The 21,447-nt window shown below is 35.9% G+C and overlaps 1 protein-coding gene across 4 annotated transcripts in view; it reads right to left on the reverse strand.

Moving 5' to 3' along the window:
* Positions 1 to 21,447, reverse strand: part of GIN1 (gypsy retrotransposon integrase 1) — a 41,013-nt gene that overhangs the window by 13,025 nt on the left and 6,541 nt on the right. Inside the window, exons 2-7 of one of the 4 annotated variants that reach the window (XM_063604581.1) lie at positions 16,295 to 16,440; positions 14,493 to 14,635; positions 12,266 to 12,571; positions 5,319 to 5,510; positions 5,043 to 5,219; positions 4,269 to 4,554 (exon numbers count right to left, since the gene is read on the reverse strand). In XM_063604581.1, the coding sequence (XP_063460651.1) occupies positions 4,269 to 4,554; positions 5,043 to 5,219; positions 5,319 to 5,510; positions 12,266 to 12,571; positions 14,493 to 14,635; positions 16,295 to 16,433 (1,243 nt within the window). In that variant the 5' untranslated portion in view covers positions 16,434 to 16,440. Of the gene's footprint in view, positions 1 to 4,268; positions 4,555 to 5,042; positions 5,220 to 5,318; positions 5,511 to 12,265; positions 12,572 to 14,441; positions 14,636 to 16,294; positions 16,441 to 21,447 lie in introns of those variants that run through there. The other 3 variants (XM_003828313.5, XM_055112514.2, XM_034960313.2) reach the window with 3 other exon arrangements.

Consider the following 21,447-nt stretch of genomic DNA (forward strand, 5'->3'; position numbering starts at 1 on the left):
AGCCACTGTGCCCAGCCTTAATGTTGTTTTAAGGAATAAAAATAATAATTAAAAAATCAATTTTTAAATTTCCCTAAGGAGAAAAATAAATACAAATTACAGCTTCAAAAAAGTCTGATTTAGATTAATTTATTTCTTCAATCAGAAAAAAAAAGATAAAGGTTTCAGACTACTTAATTTTCTTATTTTAAAGAGAAGTGACTAAACTAATCCTATATATGGTTTGATAATCCTCAAACTATTAGAATGTGCTGCCATACTAGTATATCCTTTCTCAAGATAAAATAATAACTATAACTTGATACTAAATCACTGTCATTATAATAACTAATACTGTCAACAGATAACTGAATAACTATTGGTTAAGAAATTATATAACTGGACGGGCACAATGGCTCACACTTGTAATTCCAACACTTTGGGAGGTCTAGGTGAGAGGACTGCTTGAGCCCAGGAGTTTGAGACCAACCTGGGCAACATAGTAAGACCCTGTCTCTATAAAAAATGAAAAACTCAGCCAGGCATGGTGATGCATGGTGATGCATGCCTACATTCCAAGCTACTTGGGAGGCTGATGTGGGAAGATTGCTTGAGCCCAGGAAGTCAAGGCTGCAGTGAGCTATTATTGTGCAACTGCACTCCAGCACGGGCAACCATGTAAGAACCTGTCTCAAAAAAAAAAAAAAAAAAAAAAGGAAAAAAGAGAAAGAAAAAAAAAGATATAACTAAGAGGCCAAAAAAAGGCTCTCTGCATAAACTATATTAACGTCAAGATCATGGTCTTGACACTATAGGGACTGTGCTTTGCTTTGTTTCATGAATGCAGACCATAATTGTGGTAGGCAGCATAATAGGCCCCAAAAGATGTCAACATACTACTCCTTGGATCCTGTGAATATGTAACCTTACATGGTGAAGGAGAATTTAGGTAGTGATGGAATTAAGGTTGCTAATCAGATGACCTTAAAATAGGGGGATTATCCTGGACTTTTTGGGCAGGGCCAAGGTCAAGGGTCCTCAAATATAGAAGAGGGAGGCAGAAGAGGAGATTGGAGTAAGGTGATGTAAGAAGGACTCAACCCACTATTGTTGGCTTTGAAGATAGAGGGACCACAAGCCAAGAAATGAAGGTAACCTCTAGAAGCTGGAAAAGACAAGAAAATGGATTATTTTCTAGAGCTTCCAGACAGGAACACAACAGTGCCAATACCTTGATTTTAGCCCAGTAAGATCTATGTTGAACTTCTAACCTTCAGAATTGTAATATAATAAATGTGTGTTGTTTTAAACCATTAAATCTGTAGTAATTTGTTACAGCAACAAGAGGAAACTTATACAATAATGAAAATGGTTTCACAAATGGGGCTTTCAACTGTGAAGGGAAATCAGGCTAAAACCTTGCTTGAGGCAGATCCAAATCTATCACAAACAAAATAAATTCAAAACTGTGCAAAATCTATGTCAGATTATTTTTTCCTTTCAAAGAGGAGCATTATGATTACAAAAAGACACTATGGTATTTTAAGATTTCTTGGTCTAAATAGTCTGAAAAAGCGCTTGGCAATGAACTAGACAAAAAAACAAACAGGCCTGCTTAAAATAGCAATGAAAAATATTGTATACCTAGTACTGAATGTGCTCACTCTACATTTAGTTCTAGATAAGAATGGATAAGAAGTTGGCAATAGAAGTATATCTACTTTAGACAGTGAGTTTTTAACAGAGCTATGAAATTTCAAGGCTAGCAAAGAGCAGCAATGACAAATGTGGACAAATAAATTTATAGTTCTTTTGGCTATAGCATGTCAAAATTTATGTCAAATAAAAACTTCAATGATTAGTCAAAATCATTTTGTTTGCTTTAATTCAGCTCAAGGACTCTTTAAAATCAACTTGTGAGGTGATTTTCAAGAAAATCATGGAAAAGATTTTCAAGAAAGTATGTAATATTGAGGAAAAAGATGGCAGAAATCACATTTACTTTTAATTTCTACAAATGAGAAAAATGTAAAAAAAGGATCAAGCAATAAGAACCAGATTCTAGGATGGCCAGATCAGTAGTTCCTTTAGTTAACAAGAAAAACTAAAACAGATTCATCTATTAGTCTTAAATTCCTTATGCATACACCAGTAGTCATATTGCAATATTATTTGTCCTTATATTACTGGAAGAATCTTGTGCAAAGAATTCAAGTATGAGGCAAATATTATACTGCCTCTGTTTAGAGACTGTTCTCAAACAGAGAAGATGAGTTCTGAAATACTGAGTTCTGAATGTTCAGAAGAAGCACAATATTTGACTTCTTTTCTGAGAAACTCTTTTGACAAGAACAAATTACAAAATGTTGATAGATCCTGGTTTAGCAAAATTTTAAATTAAATTTTGTATTAAAGAAGCTTAACACTTTAGAAGAGAGCAAATCATGAATGTCAAAGATTAAGGGGAAAATCATGCTAAAGAAGCTAGAACAACATATACTTGTATAACCTTTTTTTTCCCTACTTAACTTGCAGAAGAGAGAGATCATTAAAGGTAGCTCAGAACTGAGAAGAGGTACAAACAATGCAAGCTTTTATCTTCTAACAAAGAGAACGAAAGCACTTGTGAGTTTTCAGGATTAGAATGTAGTTCAAGATAAGTTTACTGACTAAACAACTCGGTCTGTCACAAGAAGGAAAGGTACTAAGAGGTTTTAACATGAGAGTTGTAACCCAGATTAGAAGCAGAGTTGAGCTATCATTACTAAGCAGCCCACAAGGGCTTTAGATCTCAAGAAAAGGCGTAGGGTAAGTGTAGGTTATTTGTTGTTGTTACTCTTTTTGTTATTAATATTTGCTAAAGCCTGTCATATAACTTGTTTATATTGTTATAAATATATTTTCCATTAAATGTTACTTATATCCAAATAATATTAATGTTTCACCTGGCTAAGTTACCCATTAACTCCCTCTCAGTTATCCACCTCAGAGAAGATCTAGGAAGCAGACACATTAGGACAAAATAAAAGCCTTGATAAAGTGGGGAACATAATCTAAAAGCCATGGCAAAAACATCACTTTACTAGGGTATCTTGACTGTTCAGAATGAGTCAAATTTAGGGGCAAATATAACTTGTTTAGAGTGCTGTCACCTCTTCTTACAGCACCTTATAGCATTCTGAGGATTCCCCACTCTGCACCCACACCTGGCCTCCAACCATGACCTAACTATAAAGCAATATTAAAAATTAATGGCATTTTTAAAGTACCCTAATATTTATCTCACAACTAGATTCTGGACAGTATGTTTGTTTTTGGCATTAATGATCACAGTTGCTGTTTTTCATGCCAAAAAGAGGCACGAAGTGACTAATACGTTTGTAAGGCCAGGTGCAATGGCACATGCACGCAATCCCAGCACTTTGGGAGGCCAAGGCAGGCAAATCACTTGAGGCCAAGAGTTCAAAACCAGCCTGGCCAACATGGTGAAACCTCATCTCTACCAAAAATACAAAAAAATTAGCTGGGCATGGTGGCATGTGCCTATAATCCCAGCTACTCGGGAGGCTGAGGCACAAGAATTGCTTGAACCCAGGAAGCAGAAGTTGCAGTGAGCTGAGATTACACAACTACACTCCAGCCTGGGGGACAGAATGAGACTCTGTCTCAAAAAAACAAACAAACAAACAAAACATTGAGAAAGCAAAAACAGAGATGATGTTAAGATGTTATCTTTCCTTCAGAGGAAAACAAGTTCAGTATCTCCCACATAAACTATGAAAAACATACTAGAAATAAAAATAAAAATGCCCGGGCACCCTGTTTCATGCCTGTAATCCAAGCACTTTGGGAGGTCGAGGCGGGCGGATCACGGGAGGTCAGGAGTTCAAGACCAGCCGGGCTAACATGGTGAAACCCCGTTTCTACTAAAAATACAAAAAATTAGCTGGGCATGGTGGTATCCACCTGTAGTCCCAGCTACTCGGCAGGCTGAGGCAGAATTGCTTGAACCCGGGAGGCAGAGGTTGCAGTGAGCCGAGATCGCGCCATTGCACTCCAGCTTGGGCAAAAAGAGGGAAACTCTGTCTCAAAAAAAAAATCTCACAGGCCTGACAGTTCCAGAAGAGACACTGTAATAAAACAGACTACCTGGGATAGCTAAAACTGTAACAAATTTTATGAAGAAGGGAAAAGAAAACCTAACAAAAGAGGGGAGAAAGGTTTCTGTTATTTTTAACTATTCTCCTTACCTAAAGCAATAAAAATGTAGAGAAGTGACAGATATTTACCTTGTTCACTGGATTCTCTTATGTAGGGCTTAAGGTGGGACATTTTGATAGGTCTTTTCAGTCTAACCCCAGTGTTGTCTCTCAGGACAGCACATCCACTTTCTGTAATATAGTCTATGACACAAGGACCAACCCATTCAGACTGAAAACGACCATCCTTCCACCAATTTTTCCTGTGTCTTAAAACTTCATGACCCACTTTTAAATGAAATGGATTTAATTGTTTGGGTTTCTTTTTAACAATGATCTTGCTTTTATTTAGTTCATCCAAATTGTTGTTCTCCATCTACAAGTGTAAAAAGAAAAAGAACAAAGAGATGAAAGAGCTATAATATCTCGAAGGTAAATGCAAATAATGAGAATATTGTAACAAAATGGTTACTTGAGATGCTACTAAAAGGTAGGTATGAATTCTATTTAATTCTTAAAACATTTCAAAGTCAGTATTATTAGCCCCTACTTTATATAGAAGGTAAACTAAGATAGGTTAAGTAATTTGCCGAAGTCAAACAACTCAAAAGCAGTTAAGACTACAGATTTGAATCCAGCTCTACTTGATTCCAAAATCCATAGCTTTCTCATTATTGCCTCTCAGCATTTCATAGCTAGTAAACCAACTATTTAATCAAGACAAGAAAAATCTGATAGATAAAAAATTATGGCAAGTAAGTATGCGTGTGTGTGTGCATGCACACATGTATACACTGAAATTTTTAAAATAAATATAACTTTTATAAAGTTTTAGATTACAGTTTTTCTATTGAATAGAATCACCTGGCCCAGTGAAGTTGTCTTATTCTCCATTATTTTATCAGCTTCTTTAATTGCATCTAGAATTTTGGCAAACATACTTGTATTATCACCATCCACTTCATGAAGACTATCTGAAGTCTCAGGCATAAAAGGATTTCGACTAAACATTTGAAAATATGGTGTATTTTTAGTAGGTTCCTATTTTAAAGAAAATAAATGTCAATTTTGTAATAAAACATTTATCTGGCCAAGAAATAGTCATAACTCAGAAGTACAGAATTATAAAAAGGCACATACCAAGTGAGTTACATTGAAGGCAAATGAAACAGCTGATAGGTGATCATCCCAATTGTTTGGGTGGTCAGCACAGTGTTTGGAGAGAAATGCTTTGATTGTGTTAGGTGTACTTTCCGTTGGGTTAACAGTTCCAGAGGTGTGAGAAATTACAATTTGCTTTATGCCAAACAATCTGTACAGTTCAATATTGATCTGAAAAATATATAAAACAAAGGTGGCTTTTTAAAATTTGTGTTTTATTTTTCCATTGACTTAAAAAAAAGCTTCAAAAGAATTAGAATCTTGCCTTTTATTTATCTATTTTTTTTTTGAGATGGAGTCTCGCTCAGTCACCCAGGCTGGAGTGCAGTGGCAAAATCTCGGCTCACTGCAACCTCCGCCTCCCAGGTTCAAGCAATTCTTCTGCCTCAGCCTCCTGAGTAGCTGGGACTACAGGTGTGCGCCACCACACCCGGCTAATTTTCGTATTTCTAGTAGAGACGGGGTCTCACCATATTGGCCAGGCTAGTCTTGAACTCCTGACCTTGTGATCCACCTGCCTCGGCCTCCCAAAGTGCTGGGATTACAGGCGTGAGCCACTGCGCCTGGCTGAATCTTGCTTTTTTATTGACCATAACATTCTATATGAACACATACATAAAATATGTAAAATTTTATGTATAAAATAGTGATTGCCATTTATTGAGTCTTTACTACACACTGGTCCCATCACACTAGACACTTTATTGTCATTAAACCTTACAACAAGTTTTTGAGGTATTATTAATTTCATTTTAAAGGTAAGATACTGAAGCTTTGAGAGATTAAGTGCCTTGCCAAATACACACATACAACAAGGAAATGGAAGAACAGAACTTAATGCTAACTTTGAGTTTAATTTTTTTCTTTTTTTTGGTGGGGGGCGGTGGGAGACAGGGTCTTGCTCTGTCGCACAGGCTGGAGGGTAGCCTGCACTACCTGGGTTCAAGCGATCCTCTCACCTCAGCCTGCCTAGCAGCTTGGACTACAGGCATGTGTCACCATGCCCACCTAATTTTTAAATATTTTGTACAGATGGAGTTTCACCATGTTGCCCAGGCTGGTCTCAAACTCCTGGACTCAAGCAATCCATGCACCTCAGTCTTTCAAAGTTTTGAGATTACAGGCATGAGCCACTGTACCCGGCCCTCAAGTAACTTTTTAATTCAGTAGACAGTGTCTCAAAAACAACCCACTAGGTCATAAGTTAATGTTTAAAAAGCATGTAAAACAGTTATTGGCAATAAGCATTTTATAACTTTTAACTTATAACTACTATTATTGGTGTTACTATATTATGTGTAGCACTTAAAACAAAATGAGTTTACAAAACTTGTAACAGTAAACCCATTAAATATAAAATAATATTTTTTTCCTACCTCACCTTTCAGACTTTTTTTTTCCTTATTATTTTTAGTTGAGTAAACCTTTGGCTCATAAATTTGTCTTTTTAAAAAAGAATATTTCAGACGAGTAGTATCAGAATAACTAAATAGGCAAAGTTAATACAAGAGGGGAAAGCAACAAAAAGAAAACTACATTTCCCAAACTCCCTTGCAGGTAGGGGTGGTCATGTGACATAATTCTAGTCAAAAAGTTGTAAGTAAAAGTTGTTAGGCAAACTCAGCTGGTACTAGCTTTGTTTGCCCAACACTCTCTCCCTTCTTTCTGACTGAAATGTAGGCATTGTGGCATGTGCTCCAGCAGCCATGTTGTGAATACAATAGGAGTGACTCTCAATCACTCCCAATATATATTGGGATAATATATATACAATATATATTAATATATTGAGATAGGGAAAGGAAGTCTGTTACTTGGATTGAATACACTTCCTAGCTGATATACATACTAATTCAGGGTGACTATTTTTAATTCAAAAGTAATTAGAAAGAAATCCCAAAGAATAGGTGTCATTTGGGTCAGCTTCAATCTGAGTCTTGATTAATGGTTTTAAATGACCCTTGAAAAAGGCTTTAACTTCTTTGTTTCAAAAGCTTGCCTAGGAATGATCCAGGGAATCCATTTGTGAAATGGTATCTTGACATCCTTACTCTATCAGCCCCCCAACCATCAAACCAGATATTCCGTCAGTTCTTACAATTTTAGTTTTCTGTAAGACATTTAAAAAAATTAATTTTCCTACTGAATATGTTTGTTCTCTTTCCTTCAGAGGTTTACAAAAAGTTCTTTGCGCATTTTATTGGAACAATTTAGCAAATACTCTAAGCTAAGCCATTAGAAACATCTGTATTTTTATTCAACTATACAATAAACCTCCCACATTGTGTATTATGTTATAATATTTAGCAGTGTTTTCTGCATCAGTATTTGCTGACAAAAGAGTTCATTTTGTACTGTCATCGTTATGCTTTCTGTGTAATAGTGAAGCCATTTTAATCACAGCAAAAAGAACAAGTTTTCCCAATCATATGTCGCTTTTTTGGTTTTTTGTTTAAGCAATCTCACAAAATAGGCCTGCAAATATTTATTGTTACCCTTTATTTTTTATTTTTTAGAGACAGGGTCTCAGTCTGTTACCCAGGCTAGAGTGCATGATCTTGGCTCACTGCAATCTCAACCTCCTGGGCTCAAGCGATCTTCCCATCTCAGCCTCCCAAGTAGCTGGACTACAGGTGTGCCCTACCACTCCTGGCTGATTGTTGCATTTTTTGTAGAGATGGCATTTCACCATGTTGCTTAGGCTAGTCTCGAACTCCTAGGCTCAAGCAATCTGGCTGGTAGGATTACAACAGGCATGAGCCACTGAGCACAGCCTATTATTATTATTATTATTATTATTTTGAGACAGGGTCTCACTGTTGCCCAAACTGGAATGCAGTGGTGCAATCATAGCTCACTACAGCCTTCACCTCCTGGGCTTAAGCAATCCTTACACGTTAGCCTCCTGAGTTGCTGGGACTATGAGTGTGCAACACCACGTCCAGTTAATTAAAAAAAATTTTTTTTTTGTAGAGATGGAGTCTTGTTGTATTGCATGGGCTGGTCTTGAACTCCTGGTCTCAAGTTATCCTCTCACCTCAGCCTCCCAAAAAGCTGAGGTATGAGCCACCATGCTTGGCCCTACTGTTACCTTTAGAAAAATTTTCAAAGTCCTGGTTTGGTTACCAAATGACTTTAAACACGACTGGAAAAACTGCTAGCTAATCATAATGGCTTCATATTATCATTAGCAAATACCTTGAAACATTATATGCACTTAGGGTAAGGCTCTCCATCAATAAAAGTGGAAGTGAACTGATATTTCAAAGAGTATTCTTGATAATTTTGAATTTTGATGCCTAATTTCCTATCAGATCTGATAACTATAGTCTCCCTTTACCTTCAGAGAATATGTTTCAAGGCCCCTAGTGAATGTTTGATACTGCAGGTAGTACCTAACCCTATTTATACTATGTTTTCCCCTATACATACATACCTATGATAGAGATTAATTTTTAAATTAGGCACAGTAAGAGGTTAACAACTAAAAATAAAATAGGACGATTAACAATATGCCAACATCGCTACTCTTGCACTTTGGGGCCATTCTTAAGTAAAATAAGGGTAACTTGGATACACACTACTAACCACTACATTTGATCTGATAACCAAGATAGCTACGAAGTGACTAATGATGGGGAGAGAGTAGCATATACAATGAAGATATGCTAGACAAAGAGATGATTCACGTCCCAGTTGGACAGAGCAGGACAGCATGAGATTTTATCACTATACGCAGAATGGTGTGCAATTAAAAAACTTTTAAATCATTTATTTCTGAAATTTTGTATTTAATATGTTTGGACTGCAGTTGACTATAGGAACTGAAACCTCAGAAAGTAAAACTGCAGATAAATGGGGACTATTGTAGTTAATATTTGTATTCATCTCATTGATGTGTCTAACAAAGAGCTGGAAGTTAAATAGACGTGCCAGCGCTATCACTTTCTTGTGGTTGATGATGGGTGTTTGCCTTTTAGTATTATCTGCTTTCACTGCAAAAATCTAAGCTCCCTGGCCATTTTGTGAGTAGTGTGGTGAATGCTAGATGATATCCATACTTTCATTCAACTGCTGAAAGCAAAAGTATGAGTGAGGAAACATGTGGATTCTCACTTTTCTTTCAGGATACCTTCACATAGCATGTGTGACATACATGTCTTGTTGATTGAGTCAGAATGCTATTATCAATCGTATACATTATTAATAAAGCTTCATTTCTTATTTTTGGGATTTAAAAAATATAAATAGAAGTTCCAATAGCCTTCCCCCAAACTGGATGGCCTTTACATACTCCATTGCACAGACCACTGCTATGTCAATCAAGGCAGGCAAGACTACCTTGCCTTCATTTACAAAATTATCTTGCTTCATTTGCAAGATTGGCTTTTATATGCTGATTACTTTATCACATAAATCTCCTATTATTATGCAGCCAAATTTAATGTTTTTCCATTGAAGTTTATACCACTGTTCCTAGGTTTAGAATGTGACCTCCATTTCTAGAGATTAAATGTCAAATATATTTTTTTCTGTTTCTACTTTAAAAATTAAAATTCTTTTAATTTACCTGAAAATACTTTTGGTATTGGATTCTAAAATCATATTACAGATATAATTTTAAACAATTAGCAAATTGTTACCTGTTAATTAATTACATGATCCTCCTCTACTAGACACATTTGTGACACTAGCTTTATCATTTAAACCATTGTTACCAAACTTTGTGCCAAGTTGCCCCCTTAACATCTGTTTGACACCATGAAAACTACCAGTTTAAGGTAGTTCAGTTTCAACATTAGATCAGGTTACAATTCGTTTGATGACATCATATCTTTACAGAACTGTTTTCTTCATCGAATGCTGTGATAAAAAGCAGTTACTATGTAAAAATCAGTGTGAAACAGGAAATGAGGGTGGCAGTGTACAATATGATCCCAAGGTCTGAGAAGTTAAGCAGTGGTCAACAGGTACACATTACCCATTAGCAAGTAATTATGGTTAAGAATGAAATGAAAGGGCTGGGTGCGGTAGCTCACGCCAGTAATTCCAGCACTCTGGGAGGTCGAGGCAGGTGGATCATGTGAGTTCAGGAGTTCAAAACCAGCCTGGGCAACATGGTGAAACCTGTCTCTAAAAGAAAAAAGGTACAAAAATTAGCCAGAAGGCTAAGGTGGGGGTATCACTTGAGCCTGGAAAATGGAGGTTGCAGTGAGCCAAGACGGTGCCACAGCACTCCAGGCTGGGTGACAGAATGAGACCCCGTCTCAAAAAAAAAGAAAAGAATGGAACAAAAATATATTTTCTTTCAATTTATGAGTATTTTAAATTGCTACTAAGTGTTTAGAACATAAATACTTATTAAGTTGTTTGGATGGACCTGTGAAGAAAAGAGTTAACCTGACAGTTAATTTTAACATATTAACAAAGCAGATCTGTGACTGCTATTCTTTGAAAGGCATGCTTACAAGGTTGGACCTTGGCTAATGTCTAGGAGCTTAGATTTTGGTTATAAGACCAAACACAATCTTTCCTTCTGAGAGTCTGGAATTTTTGTACATGCCAGGTAGAAGGTGCTTATGTGACCAGCCCCCAATAAAAACCCTAGGCACTGAGCCTCTAGTGAGCTTCCTTATGTTGTCACAACTCTGCTAAAGGAATTAAACACGTCCTGTGTAACTCCACTGGGGAAGGAGATCTTGGAAACTTGTACCTGGTTCTCCCAATGTGTCTTTTCTCTTTGCTGAATAAATCTTAGCCATGAGTATGACTATATGCTGAGTCCTCCTAGAGAATTATGGAAACTGGGAATAATCCTGGGGTGCCATGGCACATGTCCTATCTACTAGTTAATACATATAACTTTAGGTATTTCTTTTGGACTGAGCCATCAAAGATGCTTTCAACCAAGTCTGGCTATCTCTGATTTTTCTTAAACATATACCCTGTCAATTACAAAAAGTTTTAACATATGCCTTAAGTCTAGCAGTTGTTGTATTTCTTATAAAAAGTTTTCATATATATTCTCCCCTGCTTATCCTTTCAGGTTAATTTTAACTGGGAAAAGGTCAGGGCAAGGGAGAAAGTACCTTTCAATATTGACTATTCTTATTCATGAAGAAAATGTATTCTTCCATTTATTTAAGTCTCCCTTTACCTGTCAATCATAGTGGTATTATTATTATTGTTATTTTTTGGGACAAGGTCTCACTCTGTTGCCCAGATTGAAGTGCAGTGGCACAATCTCAGTTCATTGTAACCTCCGCCTCCCGGGCTCAAGTGATCCTATCTCAACCTCCCGAGTAGCTGGGACCACAGGTGCGTGCCACCACACCTGGCTAATTTTTTTTTCTTTTTGAGATGGAGTCTCGCTCTGTCGCTCAGGCTGGAGTGCAGTGGTGCAATCTTGGCTCACTGCAACCTCTACCTCCCAGGTTCAAGTGATTCTCCTGCCACAGCCTCCCGAGTAGCTGTGATTACAGGCGCCCACCACCATGCCCAGTTAATTTTTGTATTTTTTGTAGAGATGGAGTTTCGCCCTATTGCCCAGGTGGTCTTGAACTCCTGAGCTCAAGTGATCCACCCACCTCAGCCTCCTAAACTGTTGGGATTATAGGCATGATCCAGGCCCAACCAATCATGGGTTTTTAATCTAGAAGTAAATAAAGATTATTTGGTCCAACCTCCTCATTTTAATTTGAGGATATCTGAAGATAGGTTTACAATAACCCACAGTAAGTATTAAAATCCTAATCTCCTAATTTCCAGTACAACTATCCTTGTAGTATTTAATATCATACCTCTATACCTACAGAAATTTATCTGAATTTATTAAGCACTCTGTAATATAATGCAGAGGGCACTGGTTCTGGACACTGAAAAGAAGTAAGATATGCTCCCAGACCTAAGTAGTTTATTTGTCTTACCTGTTGAATGAATTCATCTCTTTGGTCCATTATTATTTTCTGAGGAGGTCCATATAAGAAAAATATATTGATAATAGCTTTAGAAACTTCTGATGCTGAAACATCACATAGAGGCAAAATCACAATCCATTTGGTGAACAAATCTGTCATGATTATAGCATATACATGACTTCTGTTGCTTGTATGAAAAGGCCCCATCAGATCAACAGTAACTGAACTCCATGGATTTTCCACCTTGAGAAGGTGCTGTTTCGGTGCTACAATAACTGTATTTTTTGCCACTTGGCAATGCTGACAAGCATATACCTACAACAGGCACACAATAAAGAAAACACATACAAATGTTAACACTCAACACAATATAAAAGCAGTCTTATAAATCTGAATTTTAAAATGGTTAATAGGTACACTTTGTGTTTTGAAGGAGAAACTTCTGGACTGAGAATCACTGGATTAAACCTATTTAGAATAACAAACAAATAAAACAACAACAAACAACTGTAGTAGCCACTACAGCTGACCCTCAAACAACATGGGTTTGGACTGTGAAGGTCAGCTTATACATGGCTTTTTTTTTTTTTAACTAAACACAAATAAAAAGTACTGTATTGATAGGGAGGGATGAGAAACTCAAGTATACAGAAAGCTGACTTCTTGTATATGTGAGTTTCACAGGGCTGACTGCAGGACTTTGGTATGAGTAGATTTGGTGACAGGAGTGTGGTGCTGGAACCAATCCCTTGCATATACTGAGGGAAGACTATACTACCAAATGACCATCTTATTGGGTCTTATTCACATGGAACATAAATCTGGTTCACATTCAATAAATATTTATTAAATACTTAAAAAGATCTTAAGTTTCCTATTAAATCAGTATGTAAATTTACAATAATTTCTATATACATAAAGTGTTTCCTTCTAAAGTTATCACGTTAAGAAGCTTATTCATTAATCTATTCCAACCATATTTATTGAAATATAATTTCATTCAAATAAAATGTATAGATGGAGCAATTTCTCTCAATCGTGGGAAAAGAATAAACATAAACAAAACCCATGCTGTCCTGCAGCTTTATTTGAGTGAGGTGAGACAAGATCTACTGATCAATTTATGGATGGGTGCCATTTCTCAATGTATCTCTGGAATTCCACTCTAGAAACTACTTTCAAACTAGCTTCTGAAGAAAAATTTAAAAGCCATTTAATCCCATTATAGTCACAGTTACTTTTGATCAGAATTTTCACTTTCCAATTTAAACTTATTTGTTGGATTTTATCACAAATAACTTCTGATTATTTCCAAAAATCATATTCATTCTCCAGTGATAACAATTTGACAAAGATTTCACTGAATGTTTGTAAAAAATGCACAGCAGGAAAAATATATAAATTATGAAGGTCTTTGGAATACCTGAATAGACCCACAAACTGATAACTCACAAATTATACTTATGAAATTTTGGTTTAATTCTTTATGCTTGAAATGCCACTCTTTTTGATGCACTACTACAATTATTAAGGAGATCTCACAGATATACCAAGGAATTCCTACCATTTGACATACAGTACACTGGAAAGAGTAGAATCAGCTGACTTCCAGCAAGAACCCCAAAATTCCTATAGGTGAATTTTCTACTAGAAGTTGAAGGTCCCAATGGGTCATAAAGTTACAAAACTCAGACTTATTTCATTATCCTCAAAATTGGATTTTGGTTATATTTGGTTTTGGGTTTCTGTCATGTATGACATTCTACCTCAAAATGGAACAGGCACAAAAGATGAGAGCACATACTGGGCTTGACTTACTATGAACATATTCTCCCCTTAAGAAAACCTTGTATGACTGCCATTGAAGAAGTAATGATTTAGTCAAATGAATTCCAGCTCCATTTAAATTCTGCCTACACAAAAAAGTTCAATGATACAAATCTGATTTTTTAAATAATCTCTTATTTAAATATGGTATTTTCAAGTGTTTAAATAATGCTTCTTTCCTGTTCAAATTATACTTAAGTGATTTAAAATAACTGTGAAGGGAAATACAACTCCCTTTAAGTGATTGCCAAAAATACTTAATGAGAGGTGATACCCAGAATAAATCTGCAGAAATAATAAATTTTAAGTATCTATCAGAAAGACATTATTCATAATACTCTAAATACATAAGCCATACCCACTGTTTGACATCATTGGTCACAGATGTCCAATAATAATTGGATTCTACCAGAGTGAGGGTCCTGGATATACCATGATGAGCTCCACTGTCATTTTCATGGCATTCTCTTAAGACTTTCTTTTTTTCCTCTTCTGAAACAATTACCAAACGATTTTGTTTTCTGTCTTTTCCAACATAAAACAGCTTTTTTTCTGGAATAAATGATACCAAAAGATAGAATTGCAATTTTTAGAGATCTACGTAGTTTTAAGAGAATCATAGCCTTCTCTTTAAACCATGAAGGTTTTTGTTTTGTTTTGTAAAATCTTACTGCATTTAAAACAGAATATTTATTTTTAATGATGCTACAACACAAAGGTTCTTAGCTGTTACACTTACTAGATACTTAGGAAGGGCAGTAGCTGCTATAATTCTGTAGCTATCAATATAAGTAGAGCAAGCTTGTTCACCAAAGCACGTAATAAGTACGGAAATATGAAATTATCTCTCTATGGGAGTACTCAAAGTAGGAAGATTTTGCAGGCACCTCCTAAAAATGGCGTAGATTAGCAAATAAATTATGTACAGAAAAACAACTTCCTGGAACAGAATTTTCTAAAATAATGTTTTATCATCCCTGTATTTTTGCAAGCAAACAGCTCTCTCAGCTTCTTCTATATTTGAGAAGGTAGGGATGGTGAAGCGGGCAAGCGGAAAAAACTTTAATCCTCAAGACAATTCTCTGTTTCCTTAGGAGAACACCTGAGAAGAATCTGCAGCTAGGAAGTAACCAGGGTATGAAGCGAATCACCATCTACCTTTCCAATGTGAATGGGCTAGCGATTCAAACTCCAAAATACACCATTCAGCTACTAATACGAGTAAGCCGACTGATGAGTGGAACATTCCTTATTTTTTAGAATTAGAAGATAAGCAACCTAAGAGCAGGAACCTTATCTATGTTATTCATCAATGTATCTCCAAGGCTTAGAATGTGACTGGCACATAGCAGAAACCCAGTTAACATTTGTTACATAAATTATCAAATATATGAATGAAAGAATCCTCACTTTAGTTTAAGAGGTAATAGGTCTGCCTAATCTTAAGTATAAGGGAGTTATTGGTAGGGATATACACAGGGAGATGCAAGCAGACATTTATTTATTATCCTAGAGTTTTATTAACCTGTTTTGGGGTAAGCCTAAGAGGCAAAATTCCCATTTGTAACACAAACATTCATTCAATTATCTGGTGAGTACTTGTTGTTTATCTCATCCCAAACTTCTCTTCCCCTTTATAAGGGGAAAAAGAGGCAAAAACTATCATGACCTTCCAAGATAAATATCCCACTACCTTTCAAATATTTAATCCATTCAGGAAGATCCAAGGGTCCTAAAATGAATGTGATCCTGAGAGTATTTAATGGCAGTGGTGGGGTTCAAGGGGACATGATCACAGAAATATAGTTAATTCCTTCCAGTTTTCATTTTAGTAAACAAACCAGTTAACTTTGTCAACATTTTCATATTAAGCATCAAAAAAGTTCCTCATTGAAATTGGCATCAGTGCTGGAAAGTGCACCATTAGAGACCACGAGAGGGTAAAAGCAGAAGTTGTTAATTTAGAAAAATGTTTTGTTTTCTTTCATGGTATCATATTCTGTCTATAATTTAAACCACCCTTTTCATGCTTATTGGCCTTCAGTTAGCTTGAGTGTAATTTTTATTTTGCTTTTGATTGAGTGGCATCATCAATTCAACTGGTAATTGTTTAGCAACAACCAACTACTACAGAAATTCCCAAACTTCCACAAGGAAGAATGTGGGGAAGAATCTACAACTCAATAATCAAAATTTGAACATTAATTTTACCTTTGAAGACAAATTTTTTTGCTGCTCTTCTTATGCCACTTCTCTCACTTGGCAGTGTAGTTGGATGATATTCACCAGTTCGTTTGTAATATGCAATCTGTTTAAGATGAAGGTCACCATTTTTTCCACTACGGACCATTGTGAACCTAGGTAAAAGGTATTTAAAAAGATAACTTAAATTTTAAGCTAACTGAATTGCTATTTCAGTTAAGACTTCTGTCATATTTCTATTTACATATGAACCGAGAATTCCCAGAATTTATTTGTGAGGGAGATAATTGCAGTACAGGAAAGGAACAGCGATGTATATGAACAAAAATACTCAAATGCTATTTTTGATATACTCCATGACAAATTATCTTGTCTCTTTCCATTTGATAAGAAATGCTGAAAATTTTCCACATACTGAGAAAAAAGGAAATGAACCAGTACATTTCAAAAAGTTTTGCTTAAAATTTCATTGCTATCAACTGAAATGTTACATTCACAGGATGGTAACACAGGAGGATCCTGTCAAGTGACATTTAAATAAATAAGTTATAAGAGAAGAAATATAGCTTTATATTATTTCTAAATATATTCATGGTTATTTCTTCTTCTTGTCACCTCAGCCCTAAGGTGGTAACTATTTTTGCTTTTGCTAGTCTCCATGTTGTTTACTTTGCTACTGTCTGTCTATAGAAAGGAGCTCCATTAAATTTTCTTTAAAATCCCACCAGAATGTCTTCTGTTTCCTGCTAGGATTCTGACATAAATCTTACAATTTTGAAATTACATTTTAAAAAAGATGTTTACTGACCACTGGAAGATCTAGGGATGAGACTAAGAGTATTTACTGGAAAGAGAATGCTGGAACAAAGCAGAACAGACTGTGCCTATTGCCATGGCTTAAACAGCTTATCAATTCACTTTCCCTATGACACAGCTCTTTGCAAATGTAAAACCGTCTTTCTGATCTACTTTTAACTTCCAGAGAGAGTAACAGTACATTTCTTACCTTAGGTTAACATAAAGTATATGTCAATTTAAAAGAAAAGGTTCTGAAATGTTAACACAGTCCCATCATAGCCTAAAAAACAGGTTAATTATCTTTATAAAGTATTATAAGACAATCAGTTTGTTCTAAGTTTAATTCACTTCCAATTGATTATTAAATACATGATTTTTTTCATCTTCTAATAGATGGCTGTATCCCAAACCAAACAAATGCAGCCTATCACAGTTTCTAAATCATCTCAAAGATGAATGGATGAGATTTAAGACTTTTTATACAAATAAAGTAAATAAGACAAGCCAATTGGCATAAGGACAGACAAATACATCACTGTAATTGAACAAGGAGTACAGAATTACATCCACACATGTAAAGTCAATACGTTTACAATGAAGATATCAACACAATGAGGAAAGAGGTGGTCTTTTCAATAAATAATGTTGGACAATTAGATAACTGTATTAGGGGAAAAAATGAACCTTAACTACCTACCTCACATCTTACACAAAAATTAATTCCAGATAAATCATAAACTTAAATGTGAAAGATAAATAACAATGATTCTGGAAGAAAACATAGGAAAAGAGCTTTCAAATCTTAGGCTAAGCAAAGATTTCTTAAATAAGACACAAAAAAAAACCACTATCCTTAAAAGAAAAAAAAATTAACAATAGGGCTTTATCAAAGTAAAAATGTGTATTCATGAAAGACACCATTAAGAAAGTGAAAACATAGGACATGCATTGGGAGAAGATATCTTTAATACATATATCTAACAAAGGACTCAGACCCAGTGTATGCAAGGAACTCCTAAAAATCAAAAAGAAAAGGACAAAAACCCAATTCAAAAAATGGGGGGAAATTTCTACACAGCACTTCATAAAAGAGAATATCCAATGGTCAATAAGCACGTGAAAATGTGCTCAACATCATTATTTCACAGGGCAATGCAAATAAAACCACGATGACTTAGAATTACACACTACTGAACAGGCTAAAATTAAAAACCAAAGACAACACCAAGTGTTGGTGAAGACAGGCAGCAACTGGAACTCTCATACATTGTGGGAGGATAAAATGTTGCAACCACCTAGGAAAACTGAGTTTCTTCTAAAGCTGAGCACAAATTTACCCTAAAGGTTTGGCAATTCTAATTTTATATTCCAGTGAAATTAGTCTATGACTATCAAAATATGTGTACAAAAATGTTCATAGATATTTTATAGTCATAATAGCCACTAAATGGAAACAGTAAAGGTATCAAGAAGTTTTACCATGCGTATACTCTGTTCTGGTCCTGTAGCCACTTCTATTGTTACCAAGTTTCATGTCGCTCCAGGTCAGTGCTTTTCAAACCATCTGTGGTGAAACACTAGTGGCACCCTACTGCCCTCCAATCTGCCACATAAGACCTCCTGATGCCTTTACTTTCCATGTCATCCTCACTACACTCTCTCCTCTGCCAGGACTCCATGGCAAACTTTTACTTCCTAATCAATTTTCAATTCATGAAGCCTTGTGTCGTTTCAAGTTGGGAATATAGAACCTGTTTGTCTACCCATCCATTTGCCTGCCTATCATTCTAGCTCTGCATTAATCGTCCTCAACTCTTAAAAAAAAAAAGGAAACCAAAATCATTTTTTCTTTGTGTCCTCTATTTTCATCTCTATACTACAATGATAACGCATTCTTTCAAGTCTAAGGGACAGAAACCTGTCCCTTCTCAGTTTAGATGAAATCAATATATAGACTATACATACTGTAAAATTAATAATATACTACATATAACCTCCTGTTATAGTTTTCCCTTAATAGTTTTTGGAACTATCAATGTCACAAATCATCTAAGCAATCTAAAGGAAAATCTAGAAATATCCCATACTAGCCAGTTGGGAGGATGGTATCTGTAGGAAGACGAGGTTTATAAAAGGAAGATAAAAATTGTGTATTTCCTCCCTTTTAGAGACCAGTAAAGGTTGCAAAAACTCCTGAAGGACCTTAAAAAGAAAAGGGGAGGAGCTTTTTCAGGCCTGTAAAAGCCCACAGAAGGAAAAGACCAAACTCTCACACCTTAGAGGAAGTACAGGCCCCAAAACACAGAGGGATGTGGGTAACCAGAACTGGTAGAAAACAAACCAGCCATTGGAAAAAAAATGTGAGTCTGCATAATCCACAGTAGCTTCCGTATTTTGCTTTTATATTTAAAAACCTCTTGGTTCCAAGTTCCTACCATCTCTTGTCTTCCTTCCCCTACCCATTTACCTCCTGGAGAGACCAGAAAATTTTTCTATCTAATGTAAGATGAAGTCTTCAGTATATTAAGTTAATGTGCCATTAGGACACTGTTGGTTTTCCTATTTATAATAAATATACAAAAACTTCTCAGAAAAGGTCTATTTACTGAAATTAACTTCTCTGCTTTGAAATCTTTAACTTTTGAATAATTGAAAGTAGATCGAAATAGAGAAATTTGCTCTCCTCAGAGTAAACCTATAGTACAAAGGGACAAGGAGAAAAGGAAAGCACTATAAAAATCTTTGGAGACTGAGCTCTTTAAGGTTTTTGGTTTGTTTTTTTCTCATCAAAGTAGTGGGAGAAGACTAACATATATCTATGTTAGGGAGAGGGACATAAACATCATTGGGAGAAGACATAAAAACCATCTATTTCCTACAGATTTTCATATTTCACAAATGCTTTCACAAGTGTATTATTTTCATTTTTATATGGGTGAGTTGTCTTGGCTCAACAACAGAACTAAGACTTAAAGGTGTAGTTATTTGTTTGACATAGTCACCTTGAAACTTTAATTTAGACTATCCCTAGCATATTTTTATCTTACAAATGATTTACTTGACAGAGTGGACACCATGAGACTGCCTCTGGGCATTATCTTCCACTTAGTGGCTAAGGTCTAGACTATTTAGCCTACCCTCTACAACCTGGCAGAACATAATACAGCTTCTTCTCTCACTACTTTCCTTTCTATACCCATGGCCATATCCCCAACCATTCTCTATACCTTGGTTTACATCATTTTCCCCTAAATGGTATATCCTTCCACCTGATTAAGCCTTACCCATCTTTCAAAATCAAGCTCTAGCATCTCAATGAAGCAAATGTTCCATGATCTCTGAATCTAAAGTGATCTTGACCTCTCCTAATCTTCTTTGTGCCTACTGTAGAACTTCCATGCTTTACCCTTTTTAATAGTTTTTTGCCTGTTCATCCATATAACCTTGAATTTGCTCATTCAGTTACTGAGCTCTTAAACCCTTATATATACTAGATGATACTAATACAAAGTTAAATAAAATGAAATCCCTGTCCTCACGGAGCTTATGGTATAAATGAGAGGAAAAGAGGAGTAAATCAGCATTTATACAGTTTAGAGTGGTGTTGTAACAGATGTATGCAAAGAGTACTATCAAAACAGATGTGTAGAGACCCAGATTCACCTGGAAAAGGAGGAAAAGCACTGATTGTAGATGAGGTAGAACCTTGAACTTTATTCCATTGCCACTGCCTTAGCTCACACTCACCTTCTATCTGACCTTGCCTCCTCTGTCTCTAATATAGTCCCTGTCCTCACTGCAGTCACAGAGGTCACACTAAAACACAAATCTTATCAAAATATTCACTTAACTCGAAATACATCTTTTGCCATTCCTGATTGTTTTAGTCCACTTGGGCGGCTATAACAAATATACCATAAACTGGATGGCTTATAAACAGAAATTTCTTTCTCACAGTTCTGGAGGCTAGGAAATACAAGATCAAGATGCCAGCAAATTTAGTGTCTACTGAGGGTTCACTTTCTTATAGGCAGCTGTCTTCTCACTGTAACTTCACATGAGGGAAGGGGAAAGGGGTTTCTCTCAGACTCTTTAAAATATAGGCACTAATCCCATTAATGAGAGCTCTGACCTATGATCAAGTCACCTCCTCAAAGTTCCACCTCTTTTTTTTTTTTTTTTTTTGAGACAGAGTTGCGCTGTGTCGCCCAGGCTGGAGTGCAGTGGCATGATCTCAGCTTACTGCAACCTCTGCCTCCCAGGCTCGAGCAAATTTTGTTCCTCAGCCTCTCGAGTAACTGGGACTACGGGTGCATGCCACCATGCCCAGCTAATTTTTATATTTTTAGTAGAGATGAGGTTTC

This window comes from Pan paniscus, chromosome 4 (assembly GCF_029289425.2).
Source record: "Pan paniscus chromosome 4, NHGRI_mPanPan1-v2.0_pri, whole genome shotgun sequence".
NCBI lineage: Eukaryota > Metazoa > Chordata > Mammalia > Primates > Hominidae > Pan > Pan paniscus.